The 22,544-nt window shown below is 42.3% G+C and overlaps 1 protein-coding gene across 2 annotated transcripts in view; it reads left to right on the forward strand.

Moving 5' to 3' along the window:
• The window catches only part of LOC147698103 (arylsulfatase D-like), a 548,762-nt gene that overhangs the window by 327,601 nt on the left and 198,617 nt on the right, over positions 1 to 22,544 (forward strand). For both annotated transcript variants that reach the window (XM_086934777.1, XM_086934778.1), the window contains one exon: positions 3,095 to 3,229. In XM_086934777.1, coding sequence (XP_086790903.1) covers positions 3,095 to 3,229 — 135 coding nt within the window. The remainder of the gene's footprint in view (positions 1 to 3,094; positions 3,230 to 22,544) is intronic.

Raw genomic sequence — 22,544 nt, forward strand, 5'->3', positions numbered from 1 at the left:
GGGAAAACACTATTTCATCTGGGTGTTTAGTAACTTAGTTCTTTATAGTTTTGACTTCTGAAATTATCTCACTCCCTTTCTGAGTTACACTTCCAGACATTTTGGCCATTACGTATTTGAGAATTGGAGGTGCATCTTTTTAATATTTATAATATGCATCCAACTAACAACCCTACTAGAATGTTAGCTCTTCTGCTCCATTTTCTAGAACAATCAGTTCACATGACCACTTTCACATGATTCCTCTGATACTGATTGCTGATGACTTTAACATACCTTATAGAGACCCAATTCTTCATGAGGAGAACTTTATGTATTCTAATTAATGCTTTATATATCTATATAATTGATCCACCTACAGCAATTTTCAAAAGCTGGCAAGCTGATTTGTTTATGTTCATTTCTGAACTACGCCGTAACAAGAAATGTTAATGGCTATTTTAATTCAGATATCCCAGCAAGATCTACTTTTAAAACAACTACAAGGAAAAGTCAAATTGATTATTTATTGTAAGTGTTGATCATTGGGCTCAGTTTAGTAACTATGAGGTTCAGTTGTTCATGATCCTATGTCGCAGTCCTATAACTCAATGGCTAAAATATTACTTGCCCTGGTGACAGAAGAAGTGAAGTTGCGGGCCTTGTTTTCTTATGTTAAGGTTGCATAATATTGTAAGTCCATTATATGGACTCTATCAATTTATAGATGGCTATCCCAATCCTCTCCTCTAAATGTTTGGAACCACTAACTGCTACTGTGGTGTACTGTTAAAGCAATCTTAATATATTCTCATATAAAATCTCATACATTATGCAGAAAGTTAAATTATTTTTTGCAAGGAAAGATTTCTTTAGCTCTTAGACAATCTATAGTCATACAAGGAGGAATTACTGGGATGACAAAGACTACAGGAAAACAATTCTGAACTCCTCCAAAAAAATCAATTGTTGGACAGGGAAACCAATAGAATTGCCTGCTGCTATAACAAAAGATTTATAGCAAAGAAGAAAACTGATTTTTCAAGCTAAGAATGGGAGGAACTACATGAGACCCTCAGTGAGTGGATTCTCAAGTGTCTTGGAACCTTGTGATTTGGGTGAATAGAGGTCTTATATACAATGACACGCAACACCTGAAATCTGAGTTCTCCACTTCCACCTAATCCAGGGACCCTAAACACATTTCAATCTGTTACTTTGAAAGAAATCAAATAGGCACTTGCTGGTATTGAGAAGAACACCTTCAGTCAATTTGGCTCTAGCCAACAGTTATATTAATGATATATGGCCAATTTGTGCATTCCAAGTGCCAAATATTGTACTTAGGTCTGGCTACATGCCAAACTTTTGGGGGAGGGTTGAAATTATCCTTACTTGTGAAATAAGGTGCAGATAATTACCAAGCCAATATCCATTTTAGATAGCCTGGAGAATATCCATGCAGCATTGATTCTTCATATGTTCCATACATGGGATAGTGCACATACTATTTTGATGAAAACTTAGCCACATTTCTAAAATAGCACTATTGACGAAGACTATGAACTATGTACACCTTAAGACACAATCTACATAGACTTTAGGAACTTAAAAAGTGCCTTCCATGCCAAAGATACATATATAAATGCTTGACTGTTATGAATGCTTTGCAATCAGGAGTTTAATGAATCTGAATGCCTACTCCACTCCAGCAATACTGCTCATAGGTGTTTGGGTATTGCTGGGAAACCAAAATAGGGGTGTGGACAAGGTTGTAATCTTGCTCTTTTTAGTCTGTTTGTTAAAACGTGACAGTAAACTACAGGGACTACATTGTGTTATCCCTAGGCCAGGGTCAAATATGTTGTCTCTTCTCCTGTATACAGAGGATACTGTATTGTGCTGAGAATGGGTTGGCACTTCTGTAAGCTGAATATGAGAAGAAGTTTTTGGATGGTAAGCCTACTATCAATGATGCTGAAACCAAAATCCTGGTAGTGGGGTCAAATCAAAAACTGAAAAATTAATCTATTTATCTAATATTCCACTGTCATATGTCTTGCTGTTTTTATTTACTAAACAAATATGGAATTTAAAAACATTTCTCACAATTAAAAAAACATATTTTTTTGGGGGGAGGAAGTATATATTATACTCTCATCAATACTTAATATATAACAAGAAATATTTTTAAAAAATCATCCAAACAAAGAGATATTATCCATTAATTAAACTAGCAATTATTTTATGTCAATGATCAATTCTATTGGTCCATTCTTTTAGGGGTCTCCAGATTCGCTCTCCTCTCTTCCACACAACATGACCCTTGCATTGCTAAAACATATTCTTTATATGAAAGGCTGCTCGAAAATGAGCTCTCCATTGATGAAATATGGGCACTTCATCATCAAGCCAACTATATGGTATGCATATCTTTGCAAATATATTAGCTATAAAAAACATTTCCTCATATATGGATCTTATTTTGCCCATAATATAAAAGCCGAAGAAAGTCAATTCTGTGGGTCAAAGAATCTTTTTTCCAATTATACAACTTTAAAAACTGAAGATTTCACCCCGAAACCATGTAAAACCGATAAATCTGAGAACATATGTTCTAAATTCGAATTGGTACATGAACAACGTGTACAGTGATCATTTTCCCTACATCCCCAACTATGCAATTTTGATGGTGTATAATATAGGTTAAATTGTGTTTTTTAATGTTGCAACTTAAGTTTTGCAGATAATTGAATATTGTCAGATATTGGCTGAGCGCAAGAGAGAGGAAAACACACAAAGTGGAAACCAGTGAAACCAGGAACATGCAAGAGTGACATAAAAGGGCCAGGTGTATCTGGTAGTGGATTAAAGAGGCAAGGGGTGGATTTTAGACTATGCAACCATGGTATTCAGGGTATCTATTAGACTGGACATGAACTTCTGATCAGGACTTTTCAAATACCAGAATGCAAAGAAAAAATCTGGACGGGATACAGTACTCACTCCTGAACATGTAAAACTTGAGAGCTCTGAAAAAACCTTGAAAAATCATAGGTTTATTGCTATCGCTATTTTCCATTGTTGCTCACCATTTATAATGTTTCAATTTCAGGCAGAATTATTGATGCAATTGAAAAAGGAGGTTTGCAGAACAACACACTGACCTATTTTACTTCTGACCATGGGGGGTTCTTGGAAATGCGAGATGGAAATACACAGTTGGGTGGCTGGAATGGAATATTCAAAGGTAAGAAACAAATGTACGAGAAAATATATTTGTAAGGAGTCAGAAACAGCAGAGATTCTTAAGTGATGGGATCAGTGTTTATAATCCTCTATATCATCATCCATATTTTTAAAGTGCATATCACCCCTTAAGGTTTCAAGGTGCTGGGGGCCTTCTGGGAGATTAAGTGATCTACTGCCCAGAGTCAAATGATGCTGAGCTGAGCTGGGACACCCACAATATATACTCTACCTAAAGTGCATAAACGGCTTGTGGACCCCCCGGGAAGACCTATTATTTCGGGTTGTGGTTCCTTGCTTGAACCACTTTGTAAATACATTGATGTGTTTTTAAAACCCATAGCTATTGCAACTCCTACCTATTTGCGGGACACTACAGCCACGATACAGTTGGTAGGCGGATGTCTATATGATCAACATACATGCCTACTGGTGACTATGGACATTATTGCCCTTTATACGAACATCCCACAGCAGGCGGCTCTAGACTGTATTGAAATGATCCTTAATCATAGACCGTCTCCACACAGGGTCCCGACTGATTTCATTATTAAACTTCTGAATGTAGCCATGACAAAAAACTTCTTTGTGTTCCAGGAGAAATTTTATGTGCAAACTAAGGGTGTAGCAATGGGCGCAAGCTTCGCTCCAAACCTGGCCATAACCTTTATGAGCGAATATGAGCGTAATTACATTTTAAATAAGAACAATCCTTATTATAATCATATCTCGATGTGGGCAAGGTACATCGATGATGTCCTATTGATCTGGGAAGGGAGTAAGGAGACTCTGTTACAATTTCATGAGTGGTTAAATTTGCGCATGGTTGATATCCAATTCACTGTGGAGTCAGACAATGCTACAATTAATTTTTTGGTCATTCAAATTAAGGCAGAATCGGGCTGTTTGTTAACGAGTCTATATAGAAAGAGCAGTGAACGCAATACACTCCTCAGAGATTCGAGTCATCATCCCCGCAACCTCAGAGATAATTTACCTTTTGGTCAATTTCTGAGGTTGCGGAGGAACTGCACCAGAAAAGAAGATTTTTTTTGATGAATCCTCTTTACTCATTGCAAGGTTGAGTGAACGAGGATATCCAATGCGCCTGCTCAAAAAGGCACGTAAACGTGCATGGCATAATCACCGGGAATTCCTCCTAACTGTACAAGAAAAGGGACCCCAGGATGAAAGATTAGTATGTGTTTCCACCTTTAACACTAAAAGTAATGTGATTGAAAAGGTGATTAATCGTCATTGGCATCTGGTAAAGGAAGCAGTAGGGGATCTAGAGCCCCCACTACATGCATTCCGAAAAGGGAGAAACATTAGAGATCATTTGATAAAATCTCTGCTACCTACACCGGTCAAAGTCACCCAAACAACATTATGGGGCCTTCCCCTGTGTCCGGCCATAAGAAATGTGGCTCATGTAAAGCGTGCTCTATCACCATGGAATGTACTACATTCACCTACAACAACCAAACGCACACCCTGAAAGAACACAGTAATTGCAACACCACAGGGGTGATTTATGCCATCTTGTGCCCCTGTGGTTTTTTGTATGTTGACCAGACGATTCAAAAAGCTAAATGCCGTATTCTTCAGCATACTAGCCGCATACGCTGCAAAACTGTAGGAGCTCCCTTAGTGGAGCATTTTACTACCTTTGAACATGAACCAAACAGTATCAAATGGTGGATTATTGAAAAAGTGAGAGCCAATGCAAGAGGTGGAGATTTCAATAGCACTCTTAGCAAAAGAGAATGTAAATGGATACACCTCCTCGATACGGTCAACAGGGGATTGAATGAATTGGAGGAAATCAACAGACAGGTGGAACTTCTATGAATTCGGGATTAGGTGCGCTAGAGTATCTGTCTGTACCTGATGTAAAAAATCCTTCTGCAACAGTCTCTTTTAAAAAGTGTCTTGAATATAGAATATGTTGTCTGTGAATAATATGTGAAATGTTTATATGTACATATTCTGTTTTTAATTGCGAGGTGGCTCATATCCATATTGTTGGATTCGTTAATTACTGATGAGCATTATTAGCGATTAAACTGGTTGATTGCTACAGAGGTGGGTCTCTGATCCGATACAATGTTGTTTAAATTTATGTACATCTGGTGGTTCTTGATGTTTCAATGACTGAGGGTTGCTGCTACTCCAATGCTAATAGATGATGATTGATGGCACCTTGCCGGATTAATATTGTACAAAAAACACTTTGATGTCACTGATATATTCCAATTTAATTTGCGGTGGATTCTGTTCCATTATATGAGACCTATCAAATATGGCCGCTATTGAAAAGGGACCATTGAGATATGCACCGATTTCATTCGGTTAAATAAGTACTATTGATCTGTGTAACACGCTTTGTAATATAGTTTAGGGTATGAATTAGGCAACCCTATTATAACCGTAGGTGGTTTTGATTCACCCTTACTAACCCAAGCCAAGATGGCCGACGATGTTCACTCGAGAACTGCGTGTGCTATCATTTATTGATTATCTTGAAATATAGTACAGCGAATGAAAGAGATCACCATATACGATCTCTTTTGAAAAGGGTTTGCAATTTCTTAATAACCCGGACAAACAGACTTGATATCGACTTAGTCCCTCTTCGATATCGCTAGTTCGAACGGCGGTTTATTCAATCTCGGATGGCTCACGGTAACTTGCTGCCTCCGATACTGTTTTTTCCTTCAAGCAGACGCATACGGTAAGCGTTGTGGGAAGTAGAGGCATAATCCAGATGAGCTTGGTTTACATTGTCAGTGTTTACTGAATTCGGTTATTTGGTTTTACTTTGTAGTTGTCTGAGCAAATTGCTGGAAAGTTGGAGCACTTACTACCAATCCGGTATGGCCTCATAATAAATAAACCGATGAGGAGGATAATTTTAAAAGTGGCAGAACCCATTCACAGGTAACCATCTTTTAAGTGGTTATCCATTGTTATCTATATTATTGAGTGTTCTATTGGGGACATGCTGACCCTAATACATACCCTTTACGAATTCTTTTAGGGTAACATCCATCAACCACTAATTAATGAAACTCGGACTCTAACTGGAGCTCACAAGGTATTTAACATTGGCCATTTTCAGTTTAAATTTGACAATTAGCAGTACAGAAATTTGGCTTTGACAGACCCTACATGCTGACCCTAATACATACCCTTTACGAATTCTTTTAGGGTAACATCCATCAACCACTAATTAATGAAACTCGGACTCTAACTGGAGCTCACAAGGTATTTAAAATTGGCCATTTTCAGTTTAAATTTGACAATTAGCAGTACAGAAATTTGGCTTTGACAGACCCTACTGTCCATTCATTTTCTCTATAGGATAGAGAACCACCTGTCTTTTACGTGGGAGTTTCACCACTTTACACCGTTCAGGGTAAGCAAATTGAATAAATGGGCATATTCACCTAGTCATTTAGGTACGGCAACAGTTTAAAATTTAAAGATGTATTCATTTTCTTTTTTGTAGGGACATCTATAATCCCTTGGTTACCCCACCCTTTTATTGTCCTGATGAAGACTTGCATGGCCCAGGCATAAAATGACCGCATGGCCCTAAGACGAGTTGAAACGTCGACGCTGTATATATAAATAACTTGGACCCCGTTACTATTTTTTGTATTCATATGCAAAAATTTTAATATATATTTATCTTGAAAATGTATGAGAAATCTCCTCTAAATAATTTAGCGGTCAGGTTTCGCAGGATGGGTTAATGAGGATCCGTTACAGTGTTGCTAATTTACTTGAATATTTTATGTCACCATCTATTTGAATTCTTTTTCTTTCTAATCACCATACACATTCTTTCTGCACCCCTTTGCTATGTTGCACGCTCCGCTGGGGGCAACCACTATGAACTGTAATGCTTTGCAGCTATGAATTATTGGAAATTGTTTGATTGAGAAGCAATGGATTAAAAATATTGCTCTTTATTGATACTGTTGCTTATCTTTATGCTCATATCATTATATTGTCTTATGAACATATGCATTATTGGACAGAGCTGATCAATGTGTATACGCTCCTGAATTTGTTGAATTAATGAACAATCACTGTTGAATTCAGTTTATAAATCATAGAGGTCTTGGACCATTGTATTCTAATAACGAGCTGAGCTGAGCAGCCAGCGGTGCCGGGGATCGAACCATGATCTCAGCGCTCCAGAGTCAGCCGTTCTAGATGCTGTGCCACATCTCTAACAAAGTTGTTCTGCAATTGTATTGCTAAATTTCTGTCATTAAGAAAAAGTACAAGTGAAAAGTATGTTTCCTTATTGTCTGCAATTGGAACACACCTCATTTTCATTTATTTTTAAAAAGAAAAATTACACAAGTTTTGTATTTACTGTTTTGAAAGGCACACACATTCTAAAACATCCAGTCACAGAAAAGTAGGGCCAGATGTATCATTCTTTCACATAACACAGCAAGACAACTTGCTGAGCTGCTTGAAAGAGAGAGGGTGGGAATGTACATATCTATCACGATATGATGCATTCCTACACTCTGCCTGCACTGGAGCACAATCTGATGGCTACCACCAATGCAGACACTCTTGTGCCATAGTGCACAGGTTCCTGCCCTGCAGGCCGGGTTGCTTTAGTGCAGGGTGTGGGACACCTTCATGCACAAAAACAATCCTTAGAGGCATTTTTGTCTTTCTACGTGTGCTGCAGAGGAAACAGCAAGGAGCAAAAAATATATTTTTCCTTTGTTGTGCCTCCCCTGGGAAGGTGTCACATTTTGATGCATTCTGAGGTTTTCCAGCAGCGGTATATCTGGGAATGAGCCAGCATCTATGGGTAGATCAGTGGGAACACCCATGCTCCACCTATGGAACGCCTTTCCATGGCAGAGTAACCAAAGGCAGCAACTTGCACTACCTTGTGTTACTCCAGATTTTCCATGCAGCGCAGGGTCTCACAAGGTGGGCTAGCGTGGCTTGGGGAATTTAACTTAAGTAATGTGTTGCCCTTGCAACACCATAAGTGATGCAAGGGCAACACAAAATCATGATAAATCTGCCCCTCCGTTTTTACAAAACTCCTACGTACCTTGGGTATGAACAGTGAAGCAAACTCTTACAACATCAAATATCATCTGAGTAGTGCTCTATAAATAAGGTTAATTACTAAATAACTGTGTAAAACACAAAGCATTTCTGTCAGAAAAACAATTTGTTTTCCTGTTCTTCATGTTATAATCAGTGGCAGCTCCTCCATTAAGATGGAGGAGCTTGCCCAACTGATCTCTAAGCAGTGCAAAAAGGACAAATAAAATGATAGTAACAAAATGTTGTTATCATTTTATTTTTTAGTGCTGAGCAACGGTAGGGTGGGGCTATGCGGTCCCGATGGACAGCAGCAGCCAGCAGGGAGGAGGAGAGGTAGGCATCTTGGGACATCCAAACTGTCATGCGCACTTAGCATTTCTCCACCTGGCTGTGTTGTACAGCTGCGTGGAGAGCAGTCCCATCACTGTCTGAGTGGTAAACCAGGCCACTCAGACCAATCACAATGCTGCTGTCATGCCGGTAATACGATTACTAGCATGACAGCAACGTCATGATTGGCTTAGGGGAGTCTGGGAGACTTTTTGCTGCCGAGAATCCAGAACAGAAGAGAACAGAGGAAAGGCAGCTGCTGTGCACAGGTAAGTGATATTTTGTTGATATAGTTCAAACCCGCCATCTGCCCCGCTACAGCCACCACTGGTTATAATTCTAGACCAGGGTCCTTGTAATCAGGGCTTACTCATCATTACAGCATTATCCCGTTTGCTTTAAGGGACCTTCTGTCCTTAGCAGGGTTCCCCAGGGGTGTTTGCTCATATTTTTGATATTGTATTATCAACAGAACCTTTTGCAGGAAGGCCTGCGTTTGCTGCTTATGCAATTGAAGAAGCCATGAGATTGACATCACCATACCTCCCTGTGCAACCCAAAGAGGAGTCAATCAATCAATCAGTGACACTTATAAAGCGTGCTACATACCCGTAGGGTCTCAAGGCGCTGGGGGGGGGGGGGGTGCCGCTACTGCTCGAACACCCAGGTCTTCAGCTTCTTCCTGAAGGAGAGGTGGTCTTGGGTCAGGCGCAGGTCGGGAGGGAGGGAGTTCCAGGTCTTGGCGGCCGGGTAAGAGAAGGACCTTCCTCCTGTAGTCGCTCTTCGGATGCGGGGGACGGCAGCGAGGGCGTGGTTGGCTGATCGGAGGTGGCGTTTGGGAGCGTAGAAGTTGACTCGGCTGTTGAGGTAGCTCGGGCCTTGGTCGTGTAGGGCTTTGTGTGCGCGGGTGAGGAGGCGGAAGGTGATTCTTTTGTTGACGGGGAGCCAGTGAAGGTCTCTCAGATGTCCGGAGATGTGGCTGGTTCGTGGGATGTCGAGGATGAGTTTGGCTGAGGCGTTCTGGATCCGCTGGAGTCTCTTCTGGAGCTTGGCGGTGGTACCGGCGTAGAGGGCGTTGCCGTAGTCCAGTCGGCTGGTGACGAGGGCCTGGGTGACGAGGGAGTGGGCTCTTGGCACATTGTTACATGGATGATTGGCTCTTAGAGGTGCGTAGTTTCATCATGAAGCATCTAAAGGGGTTTACCTGGCATCTCCACTAGCACTGAAAGTGAAATGGGAACATAGATGTGAGGCGGTCATGTTAGATTAATAAGGTTGTCACTTGTCATACCCAGTTTATATTTGCTCAAGGTTCGCCTATCACCAGCCACCCTGCATAAGACATACCAGGATAGAGCAGACTCTGGACCCAGGTGTCAAACATTAATATGATCTGGAAATGCTAGGTGTTATTTGCTTACTGGCAGTCTGTTGTTTGAAAAATAGGTACAGTGGTGAGTGATATGGTACAGCTGAATATTAAATATTGTATCCTTGACTTACCCCTCCATCATCAGAAAGGAAAAATTATACACAAGTTTATAGCCTTAAGAATGCAGTTGGACCAGGTTGATGATGGTCATTTATTGGGTGCAGTCGTTGGTCCACCACTGACAAAGTCATTGGATGATGGGCAGGAGTGGTCAGTGACCAAGGCGCTCATGCAGTTAAAGACTCCAACAGATCATAAAGTGGCAGATGGGTATATTGAAGGGACTCAATAAGATAATTGTCGTCACCCCAATACACGCCCACTATAGATTATAAAACCCATTTTGGAGCACTGTACTTAATGCTTGATTATAGAATGAGGTGCCAGCCATTCTAAGAGGCACATAGTCATTCTAACACTTTGTGATTGTATATTAGATTTTCATTTGTTGTTTTTAGTTTATAAAATTCCCCCAAAATTTTGAAGCATGTCCAAATTGTCCAATGCCAACAACATAGCCCGTACCTAATTTCAACTGTTTTCTATATGAAATGGAGCCCCCTTTTCTGGTTCTATCTGGCAACAGTTTACCATAATAAAACATTGATCTTGATCTCTGTGAACAATCTCCATTGGAATGGGGCATTCTGGCAAGGACTTTGGGTGCACCTTCACATCCAATTATATTAAAAACTGTAGCCTGAATTTAGAAACATTTCATGCAACGCAGCGCAGTAAGTGAAGTTGCTACACTGCTTTCTGTGAAAGGGACTGACCAATGACACAATATGATGGTTAACAATAATGTTGACAAAAATATTTCGCCACAAATATCATTTACCACAGTATCATGTTCCTATACACACAATAGAAGTTAGAAAATATTGTAACAAAAATATTGTGTGTGTGCCTATAGAACTATATATTTGTATGTATATATATATATGTGGAACTATATATTTGTATGTATGTTGTTCGGCTGTGGAACGCCGACCAACGGGAGTTGGAAGCATCACTAGGTGTTCAGTGGGTCCCTTCACTGCATGGGTCCCTACAGCGAACTAAGATGACCAGCATGCAGTGGGGGAGCAGGCACAGCACAAGTAGCTTCGCACCTGTGAGGCAGAGGAGGGGTGTGATCGCATGACTGGGAGTGGTCACAGCGGTTAAAACACCACAGCAATGGACCCCTTACAAGGGTAAACAACGTTTATAACGAAGCGTTATCTCCGCGGGGGATCATATATATATATATATATATTATACAGTTATTTAAATTTCTGTGGTTTTTAAGGTGTAAATATATATTTATATATTTTATAAATTAAGCCACTTGTACTTTTAACATAGTATGTGTATAACTTCGCATACAAATGTTAGCACATGAGGATGAAGTATTTTTTCTATGTTGTTGAATACTTTGTAAGAATTGCGCGCGCACTTGCACTTTAAATGTATGGCATTGGCTCTCAGCAACTGGCCATGTGATCAAGCTGTGAAAGGCGAAACGCGTTAACACCACGATTAAAGCACCTAAATCTGGGTCTGTTCCTTCGTCAGTGTTTGAGTGTTGGGCTGAGGCGGCTGCTTTGGCTCATGACGAATTTTTGTGCATTTGTGTTACCGTAGAGGCTTCCACGGTACGAACAGAACCCCTCCTTGTTGGTTTGGGCTAAGCGGCAGGAAGCATTCCCTCGGCTGGTTACCCGGAAGAGGTTTTACGAACTCCGGGAGGAGTAAGCCGCGTTGCCCCCGGGCGCCTGGGATTATCGGACTGTTTTGGAGCTGACACCTGAAGGAAGGGAGCGCCGGCCGGCGCTTGCAACGGTGAATCGGCGAGAACAGTCTATTTAAGGACGATCCGGTAAGGAGTGTGCGTGTGTGACGGTGCTTGCTCACTGGATTAGCACCGAACAGTGAATCATGGTGGAGCGATTGAAGCTCCCAGCCTAAAGTGCCGTAATGTCCGCAAACAAGTTGCGTGAGCGGGAGGAGGCGGCGGAGACGATGTTCCTAGATTCCCCGGCTGGGGGGTCTGGCCAAGTCCCACAGGCAGCGCAGGCAATCACAGGGAATCCCACCATTCGAGACTTATTCAAGAAATTGGAGAAGTTGATGAGATCAGAACAATCGAAATGGTGGGAGCACAGGTCTCTTTCAAGGTACTTGCAAGTCAACAGAGTACCGAGGGGGCTTAGAACAACATTAGCCCCCAGTTACGAGAACCCTGACCCGTTAATGCTCAAGGAATGGGCTGAAGCTAATTTAGAGTCATCTGCAAAATTGCTGAGAATTCTGGTGAAATATGCCTCAAGTGACCGTGAAAAGTTGCAGATTGAGATTGACAAATTGGAGGAGGAAATAACTGGATTGGGTACAAATGATCAGATTAAGAAATTGCGTGAGGAAATGTTGGTCCGTTTAAATAAGGAAGAGGAAATTATCAAAAAGAGGAAGGCCTACAAGTTTGAGAGAGATCGCTTGGACTATGCAAATGGCCAAATTTTTACCTTCGCCAGACGGTACGATGGGGTGAAAGCTAGAGTCAAGGGGGCGCAGAGTAGAGTGCCTGCCACACGTGACAACTCCATTTCCAGTTCGGAATTGAGTTCCAACATCGAGAGCGAACCGGAAGGCGAATGCAGAACGGACCAGGCGTTGGGGTTTACCAGGCTTACCATTGCGGAGGAAGTAGATTGCCTATGCCTGGATCGCAGGGACACGCTGCGATCGAGAACAAAACAAACACCAGGCGCAACTACCGGCGGAATCAACGCCGCAAAAAGTGCAGGAGCCGCAAAGGCAAAAGCAAAGGGACCCCCGAAGGGGAGATGGAACCGATCCCAGAAACGCAATCAGGCGCAATCGGAAACACAAACTCAGTGATCAATCTCACGAAAACGAAACTGACCAAGCAGGAGGAAGCAGTTCTTGCTTTGGGTTTGTCATATTGCCCGCCGAACAATTTTAAGTATGCAGATGCACGAATGGATACTTACAGGTTTATCCGTAAGCTCAAATTGAGCAAATTTCACTGTCTCCAATCCAAGAAACAAAATCCTGCAGAAACTAACAGCCCCACTTTGTTGACTGTGGGAGACCAGGAAGATGTCAATGCGATATGGTCTCTCCAGAATGAATCTTCTGGAAATGAAGGGGGTAATTGTAACATGGAGCGAATAAATGCAGCAGCAGGTTTGACATCCTTCAAGCCTAAATCAACTTTTCAGCCCACTATGCTCCATGACAACATAGACGTTTATCATGATCTAGTAACCAAAGAATTAAAACAATTATATGTTGCCACTAACAGCAAGCGCAATGTCATGAACAAACGCAATTGGAGCTACATGCAACTGGTGGACAAACTCACTGCGGACAATAATATTTTGGTGCGTCAGGCAGATAAGGGGGGTAATGTTGTTTTGTGGCCTCGGGACCTATACTTGCAGGAGGCGGAAAAACAGCTCAATGACCTTGCATGTTATAGAAAGAGCAACTGGCCCACATTGAAGGCAACATGGGGAGATCAGGCAGCCAAACTCCAGGCGTGGAGAAGCGCAGGCATCATTACGGAGGATGAGTTCCGCTTCATGAGAAAAGAACATCCAGTGGTTCCTTCATTTTATTTAATCCCCAAAGTCCACAAGAACTGTACCACACCCCCCGGACGCCCAATAATCTCCGCAATAGACAGCTCCTTAGAAAATGTATCAAAGTACATAGATTTTTTTCTTCAGGATTGGGTGAAAGGTTTGGACTCATATGTGCAAGATTCAACGGATTTCATTCGTAAAACAGAGCATTTGGTTTGGGGCCCAGACCTTGTCTTAATGACTTTGGATGTATCCTCGTTATACACCTCAATTTCCCATCGAGATGGGCTCAAGGCAATAGAACATTTCCTTAACAAACGTCCCATATATTATGGGGTTCACAACAGGATGCTGTTATCCATGGTCCAAATGTGTTTGGAGCAGAATTTCTTTCTGTTCAATAATCAGATTTACCATCAAATCAGAGGTGTCGCCATGGGGGCCTGTTTCCCCCCTAGCTACGCATGTTTGCACATGGGGCTATGGGAGGAACAGGTCCTGGCGGGGGATCTGCTATTAACCATGGAACAGCATGTGGTCACCTATTTACGTTACATTGATGATCTATTTTTTGTTTGGAGAGGGACGGAGGAGGCAGCAAGGCAATTTGTTGAAAGGCTAAATGTAAATAGTTTGAATCTGCATTTTACATCTTGCATTGATGCTAAAAGAGTCTGTTTTCTGGATATGGAAACATATATCAGTGAAAACTGTATGCAAACTAGACAATACAGAAAGCCGATGGCAGGTAACACCATCCTGCACGCAGCCAGCCACCACCCTGGCCATTTGATACGCAGCATTCCCTATGGGGAAATGTTGCGTATCAAACGCATTTGTAGCAGCGAGGAGGAATGCACCTTAGCTCAGGAAGCTTGTAAAAATAGATTCCTTGCAAGGGGATACTCTAGATCCTTGGTTGAGTCCGCACAGATGAGGACCCAACAGATATCCCGTGAATCTTCCCTGATCCCGAGAAATAGGGAGGCAGAAACAACTGTGGTGGGAGGGGTCCGTAGTCCTCGTATGATTGTTACATACAGCCGGCAGCATTCAGCCTTAAGAAAGATATTTTGTGATAACTGGAACCTCATATTGGGGGATCCGGTTATTGGCAACAAGGTATCGAAAAAACCACTCCTGACCTTCAGGAAATCTAAATCCATGGCTAATGCCTTAGTCCAAAATGCCCTGGAACCACAGATGTCACCAACGTGGAAGGCACTGGGAGGGGGTTTCAAGAAATGCATACAATGTAAGGCATGCAAACATGGGATCAACAAATCCAGCTATGTTGTCCCATTCTCCAGTACCCCTAGGAGCATTACTAAACGCCTTACATGTAAGACAGATTAGGCGGTTTATGTGCTGGAGTGCACATGTGATCTTAGGTATGTGGGGAGCACCCGCCTGCCGGTCCACAAACGTGTGCTTCAGCACATTAGAGCTATCTCTAACAAAGATCAGGCCTATCCTGTTGCTAGGCATTTTGAACAACAGCATAGTTCCAACCCCGTACATCTTTTTTATTTTGTCATCGATGCAGTATGGCCCATGAAAAGAGGGGGTGATCGGGAGGCAAAACTACGCCTCCTTGAGACCAGATACATCCTAGAATTAGACAGCAAGCAGCCACAGGGTCTTAATGCGACAGAAGATTTATACACTTGTTTATAGTTTGATGGGAGCATTTGTATATTGAAATTCCTTTGCGACAGCTATTTCAGGATGGATTCTTTAATTACTGTGATTTGCATATGTTGCCATATGGGTACTTGGTTTTTAAGTAGTAACAATGTTGTTGTTATATCTGACCATCTGACGCCTCCTCACAATCTGTGTTAAGAGCTTCTTTCAAATAGGAGGAGGATAAGCCCATGGGGTATGACCAGGGGTTAAACACAACATGTTTTTTTGATCAAGTATTGATTTCTTTTTCGTATATATTTTGAGCACTAAGCACGAGCACTTTAGAAATCTCATTTACTTAACACTCAATTTGTGCCAATGTCAGAATGAAATGTGTAGTATTGTAGTGCAATTTGACAAGGTTCTGTGCCCACTGGGGCTTTATTTCTTCTGCTCAGTGCCTTGTACATTTGGGGAGAGAGTAATTATGTGAACAACTTAACCTTGTGAATCTTTGATCAATTCTTGTTGGTTCACGTTCACTTTGTAAATATCCTGTATTTATACAGTTATTTAAATTTCTGTGGTTTTTAAGGTGTAAATATATATTTATATATTTTATAAATTAAGCCACTTGTACTTTTAACATAGTATGTGTATAACTTCGCATACAAATGTTAGCACATGAGGATGAAGTATTTCTTCTATGTTGTTGAATACTTTTTAAGAATTGCGCACGCACTTGCACTTTAAATGTATGGCATTGGCTCTCAGCAACTGGCCATGTGATCAAGCTGTGAAAGGCGAAACGCGTTATGGCGGCGGCAGGCTTGCTGGAAATAAAACACCACGATTAAAGCACCTAAAACTGGGTCTGTTCCTTCGTCAGTGTTTGAGTGTTGGGCTGAGGCGGCTGCTTTGGCTCATGACGAATTTTGGTGCATATATATATATATATATATATATATATATATATATATATATATATATATATATATATATATATATATATATATATATTATATACCGCTTCATACGACGTCCAATACCACATTCTTAGTAAACAGGTACTGCCACCACATATTTTTCCTATTGCACAGTTTATTTAAGGGAAACAGCCATTACAACGCGACTCTTTCCTCGCATGCCATTACATCACAAGCATTACAACGAATGCGATGTAACGACGCGTAGCCATTACTACACATTTTTTTAAATCACATGCGCATTTTTAAAGCATGCGTTGTAATGGTGATCCACCTTGTTGTGAGGAAACTGAGGCTCTTCCGCTACTTCACAACGACGTGCACCCTGCAGCGCCCCTCAGCCGACGTGAGAGGAGGAGAGAGGGACCACAAGGAGAGAGAGGTAAAGGGAGATTGGACCTGGGGTGGGAGTTACTTTTCTAGGGTTTAGGGTAATGTTGTGGTATGTGTGTAGTGCAGGGTAGTGTTTTATGGTTTAGGGCAGTGTTGTGGTGTGTGTGTAGTGCAGGATAGTTTTTCAGGGGTTTAGGGTAGTGTCAGAGGGCGATGCTGGGTAGTGTTAATGTAGGGAGAGGACTGGTGGTTGGGGAGGGTACTGCAGTGGGTGCTACACTAGAGGTTAGGGTAGGGCAGGGTAGTTGTTGTTGTTGTATAAGCTTTATTCTACAGAAAATGTCATAAAAGCTATAAATAAAAAAATTAAAAGGAGAAATACAAATGTGCAGCATCTTGAGCTTGTATGAACAAACAATACGACCTAGTAGCCAAGTGCCACAATAATACATTTGTCATATTCAAATAGTTAAAAATCAACAGACACAAATACGCAATTAATATATCAAATGCAAATCTGCAATAAAAACAAGATAAAAACAGTAAGCCTTTCATCTTAATAACAAATCTTCACTGAGCATAGTTAATCGTTAATATTCTGAAGAATTTCGGATTTTTTCTAACATAGCAGCAAGACGTAATAAGTAAAGTGCTTGTGCATAGGGGTTTGTCATATATATGGTGAATCGGATTTGAAGTTGTGACAAAAATTTGTCACATCCTTGTTAAAATTAAGACTATGCCATTCTTGAAAGAGCTTTTCCCCTAATTAGCCATGCCTGCCCTAAAAACTTTGCTACACAACATGCAAAAAGAGGTCTAGAATCGGACCAAAGAATGCACAGTGCTGTGTGATGATCCTGTGTGCCCAGTTGCTGGCAAATCAATTTTAGCCATTTGGCCTGCCAGATGTTGTATTCCGGGCAGGCGAACATTACATGAATGATGCTTTCTGTCGGAGCTCTGCAGCATGGGCAGTCTTTTTGATTGCTTGAGTGCCATTTCTCAGTCGTCTCCAAACATGTAGAGTTCCAAACCTAAAATGTCCCTAGGGACCTGGATTATGTTAAGGAAGGGCTCAAAATGTCTAGTTTGTTGATGAGAATAAAAATCTGTTGTTAAATGCCTACATTAGGTTTGCTGTTCTCCCGTTGATCCACCCATTCACAATACAGTAGTTTGAGCTCGTCTCTCCATGGGGATTCCTGGCATTCCCAACAGGCTTGGAGTCCAATGGCTGTCAGCATTTTTTTGCATTGGAAATCCAGCCTATTTTGCAGCCAGTATCAAGGCAGGTGATCTAGGGGAGAGCTTCGGCATAGGGGAGAAGCTCAGGGGTCCACCTAATGCAGGCCCAAAAGAGTAGTGGGCGTAACCTAGCTAGGGGAACATATTTAGGTAACATTACCAGATCTCTAACAAAACTTGTGCTTGGATTGGCAGAGCTCGTCGAGCTTGTCGAATCCCCAAACCTCTACTCTGTAAAGAGCAAAGCTGACTGCTTTGGCATCATAAACTTGGAGGGCAAGGGCTACCAGTCTAGTGTGTGAGAGAGGTTGTTTTTTCCCTATTGCTCCAGCCACTTATTTGTGTCCCAACAGCATCTTTGTTAAATGGGGTCTCCAAGACATTTTGTCAGAGAGTCTTCACCTAAGTAGTCAAAGGTATTTACCCTTTCCAGGGACACCCCACCTAGCCTAGGGCTATTCCTATATGACTTGTGGCAGTTAAAGGCCATAAATTTACTTTCTGAGCTATTTATGGCCAGTCCCCAATTGTCACAAAAAAGTTGGAATCTATCAAGAAGGCGTTGCAACCCGGCTGGGGTCTTAGGTATCAGCAGGATGTCAATTGCAAATAACAAGGTTGGTACCTTGTTTCCCCCTGGAGTAGGCGAGTGTGCAGGGTCCTCCTGAAGAAAACCAACCACCCCATTCACTTATAGGGAGAACAAGGTTGGGCCCAGAACACAGCCTTGTCGGACTCCTCTGTTGACAGGGATGCGCTCTGTTAATTGCCCCTGCGTCCCCCATCTGACCTGGGCGAAATTGCCCTCATGGAGCCAGAGTAGTTTAAGGACAAAGGGGGGGATGCCCATCTCTCCAAGCATCGTCCACAATTTGGATCTAGGGACCTGGTCAAAGGCAGTCTTCAAATCGATAAATGCGAGATAAAGACTGCCCTTGCCCAGCACCACTACCTTCCAATAGATAAGGAGGAGTCTAAACACCTGGTCCATTGTCCCAGTCTTTGGTCTAAATACAGCCTGGTACTGGGAGAGGATGGCTTCATCCTCAGTCCATGACTGTGACCTCTGAAGAAGGACTCGACCAAAGACCTTCTTCATAGCATCAATCAGGCTGATTGGTCTATAATTGGAAGGGTCGTCCCTAGCACCCTTTTTATAAATGGGGACCACTTCAGCGGCCCTCCATGACTCTGGGCCTGGGGCTCCGCTAGTTATTGCATTCACTAATGGTAGGATATAACGTGCCCAGTAGGAAGGATCGGCCAAAAAGAGATCGCCTGGCAAGCCATCTGGCCCACCGCTTTGGAAGGGACAATTTTACTTATTGTGACTTCTATCTCCAATAAGTTAAAACACTCAGCTTCTGCAAGGAGCCCATTTAGATCATCTGGTTCCTTGGATCCCGTGGCCTCTGGCATTGAGTAAAGCTTCCTAAAGTGGTTGTGCTCAGAATCGGGGACCAGTTGACAAGATTACAGGACAAACAAGAGACCCCGCACCCTTGTTCGGTGGCAGGAGGAAATAATAATCCAATGGAAATAACGGGGAGCTCAGGTCCAAAACAAAACCGGATCTGATAGGGAGCAATGCGAGAACTCTTGTTCAGAACGAACCGGATAAGCCAAATGTCCGTTTTCAGTTCGGCTCCTTCACATCAGTAGAAAACGGTCGAAAGCAGTCAATCATTCTGGTGTGCAGACCCGGGTCCGGTTTTGTTTTGGACCTGAGCTCCCCGTTATTTCCATTGGATTATTATTTCCTCCTGCCACCGAACAAGGGTGCGTTACTTTTGGAAACGCCTACCCCGAGCCGGGTCTCTTGTTTATCGGGAACTCACACCTTGGAAATCTTTCAAGGATTTTGCCACTTCGTTGCTTACTCCCGAGGTGCACGAGAACCTTGCCTTCCCTCGGGATTTATTGCAAACATATTCTGTTTCCTCGTCCCCCTCTCCTCTTCTGTGTGCCCTGAAGAAGGTGTGGCCTCAGACCTGGCCTTGCACCGGAACGCGCGTCGGCGTTGTTTGTTCTGTCCTGTAATCTTGTCAACTGGTCTCCGATTTTGAGCTTGGAAACTATTCAGGACATTACATATGTATAACATCTGGCTACTGAAGTACAATGTATATGGGATGATTTATGAATGAATGAGTATGTCAGAATGTTTTGAGTTGATGTATGCCTAAAGGATGTGTATGTTTGTTGAGTAGTATGATTGAACTTTTTTTGGGGTGTGTGGGATATTTTTTTAATTATGTTGTGATTTATCAGTGATTTTGATGTTGTGTTAACCTGGTCCTTTTGTTTGCAAAAAAATGATATTTTTATGAAAAAGGAAAATAAAATATGACTATCCTCATATAAGCTTTTGTCCTGACATAAGTTGTTGTTGTTTCTGGTTACTGTGAGCCTATACCTGCTTTGTGTAAATTGAGGACTCGTTTTGAGCCTTATTATAAATCATTAGGGGCAGACCATTCTTGTTTAATTAATTTAGCTGCGCTATGAAAAGCAACCTGGACCTTGGGTGTTCCTGCAATTAGGTCTTGTACCAGATATCTTTGTGTTGTGCAGGACTACCTTCTGCCATTTCAAGAACTTTTTGTAGTTTGATGGAACTATCTCCCTAGTGGTTGTCAAAGGTAAGTTGCTCAGCTGGTAATAAGGTGCCTCCCACAGGGGTTTCAAGGATAAGCATAGAGGATTGTAGTCACTCTCTGTGGTCGTATCCACGATCATATTGACCAAATTCCCCCACAATTTCACGTAGAGGAGAATATAGTCAGTCCGAGATGGATAGCTAACTCTATTGTAGGTGTTGGCTCCATTGTTTATCTGATAGTGATCTACCGTTAACTGCCCTCAAACCATACTCCATAGTGATGGCATTAAGTTGGAGTGCCTGTTGTGTCCATCTTTTTACTGGGGGAGGTTGATTTGGGGAACTGACCATCTATTATCTTGTTCTTCTGTTCCTGTTAGGTCTTCTATAGCCAGGGGTTAAAAAGTGCAGTTAAAATCTTCTGCAACCACCACTCTGGCATGGGGAGAGCAATTAGCTAGGCATTCATCTAGTGCTGATATAGTGGAAAGCGCCTGCCTCCTTTTGTCCCTATTGCGTAAACATTGAAGAGTTCAATTGTGGATCCACCCCTAGGTCCCCTAATACTTAGCCACAGGATATCTGGACTCGAGCTTGTTTGATGGGTGATTCGACAGTCAAGGGCAATGTTTATCCAGATAATCAAGTCCCTAGACAGGTGAACTCTCCCTATGGAAGTTGCAGGTAAGTGAAAGCAAGTGTAACCGGCTTTGTGTAATGGGACCAGACTCCATGTCTCCTGAAAAATAGAGACATCAAAACCTTCCACTAGTTGATTCTAATGAGGGAGTGGAATTTTATTGCTTAGTCCCACCACATTCTATGACACAATCTTCGGTTGTTGGTGAGGTGTGGGGTCGAGAACAGCACTTTGTGTAGGAGTAAGTTTATTAAATGGTAAATGGATTGGTGTTTGTGAGGCTGAATGAATGAGAGTGCCAAAGGCTATATCTTCTTCAACAGGGATTGAGGGTCTACTTGTACTTGCCCCACTTTGGGGGCTACCCTTGTTACAATATGAGATATTATGAGGAAACAGAGTGTCAGGGAGGCTAGCTATGTGGTTGAGACTAGATGTAAGGGTAAATTAGTCAGGGCGATGTAAAAGTGGATTCTGTACTCAGTCATTGTCCTCAAGGGAGAAGGCACCTGCCAGGTGGGGTGATGTCTTAAAGGCTGGTGTCTCGTTATTCTCATGTATTAGAGTGTGCCGAAATTGGATGGACGATCCATCAGGGGGCAGGTGCGAAATTCCAGGGCAAGGAGGTTTTCTACCAACTCAGCTCCCTTGAGGTTAATCTCAATATAATCTAGTGGATTGGTTGAAGAGGTACACCTCCATGCCCTAAGAATATTGTCTCTGATTACAGATCGACAACCCCTAACATGGCGGATCCAACTTTTATTTAATTTTTTTTAAAAGATTTTATATAGCGCTGGCTAGACCCAGAGGTATCAGAGCGCTTTACATGAGCGTCAGATCATAGTTACAGGTTACATCGTAACAAAGGTTCCACAGTTATTAGAGCATGGCAACATAGTTACTTGTAAGGTAGAGATAAACAATAAGCACAGATATGTAAGGGGAAAAGCAGGCAGGGGGAAAGATTCAGGGGAGGGGGAAGGAGCTGGGGAAGTAGACAGGTAATGAAGGCGGGAAAGAGGAGGGGAGGGTGAAGGACACCACATGGAAAGGAGGGGAAGGGCGACGGGGACACAAACCGGTAGACGAGTCAGAGCAACGTCCAAAGTCCAGTAGACTGTGATCCCAGGGGAAGAGGTATCACTTCCCTATCTCAGTTGCGGGAGGCTCCCTTTATGAAGTGGACTCTCTCAGAGGGGTCTCTGAGACTCCAAGGCCTATATACTGGATCCTTCCCCAAAAAGGGGAGAGGGAGTGCTTTGGCAAGGGGTGCCATACCATATCTCAGATGTGAGTGGCTCCCTTGGCGCAGTGGACTCTCTCAGCGGGATCGCTGAGACTCCAGGGTATAAATATTGGATCTTTCCCCAACAAGGGGAGAAGGAGTGCTTAGTCAAAGGGCATACGGACAGGGGGCTAG

This window comes from Lissotriton vulgaris, chromosome 8 (assembly GCF_964263255.1).
Source record: "Lissotriton vulgaris chromosome 8, aLisVul1.2, whole genome shotgun sequence".
Classification (NCBI taxonomy): Eukaryota; Metazoa; Chordata; class Amphibia; order Caudata; family Salamandridae; genus Lissotriton; species Lissotriton vulgaris.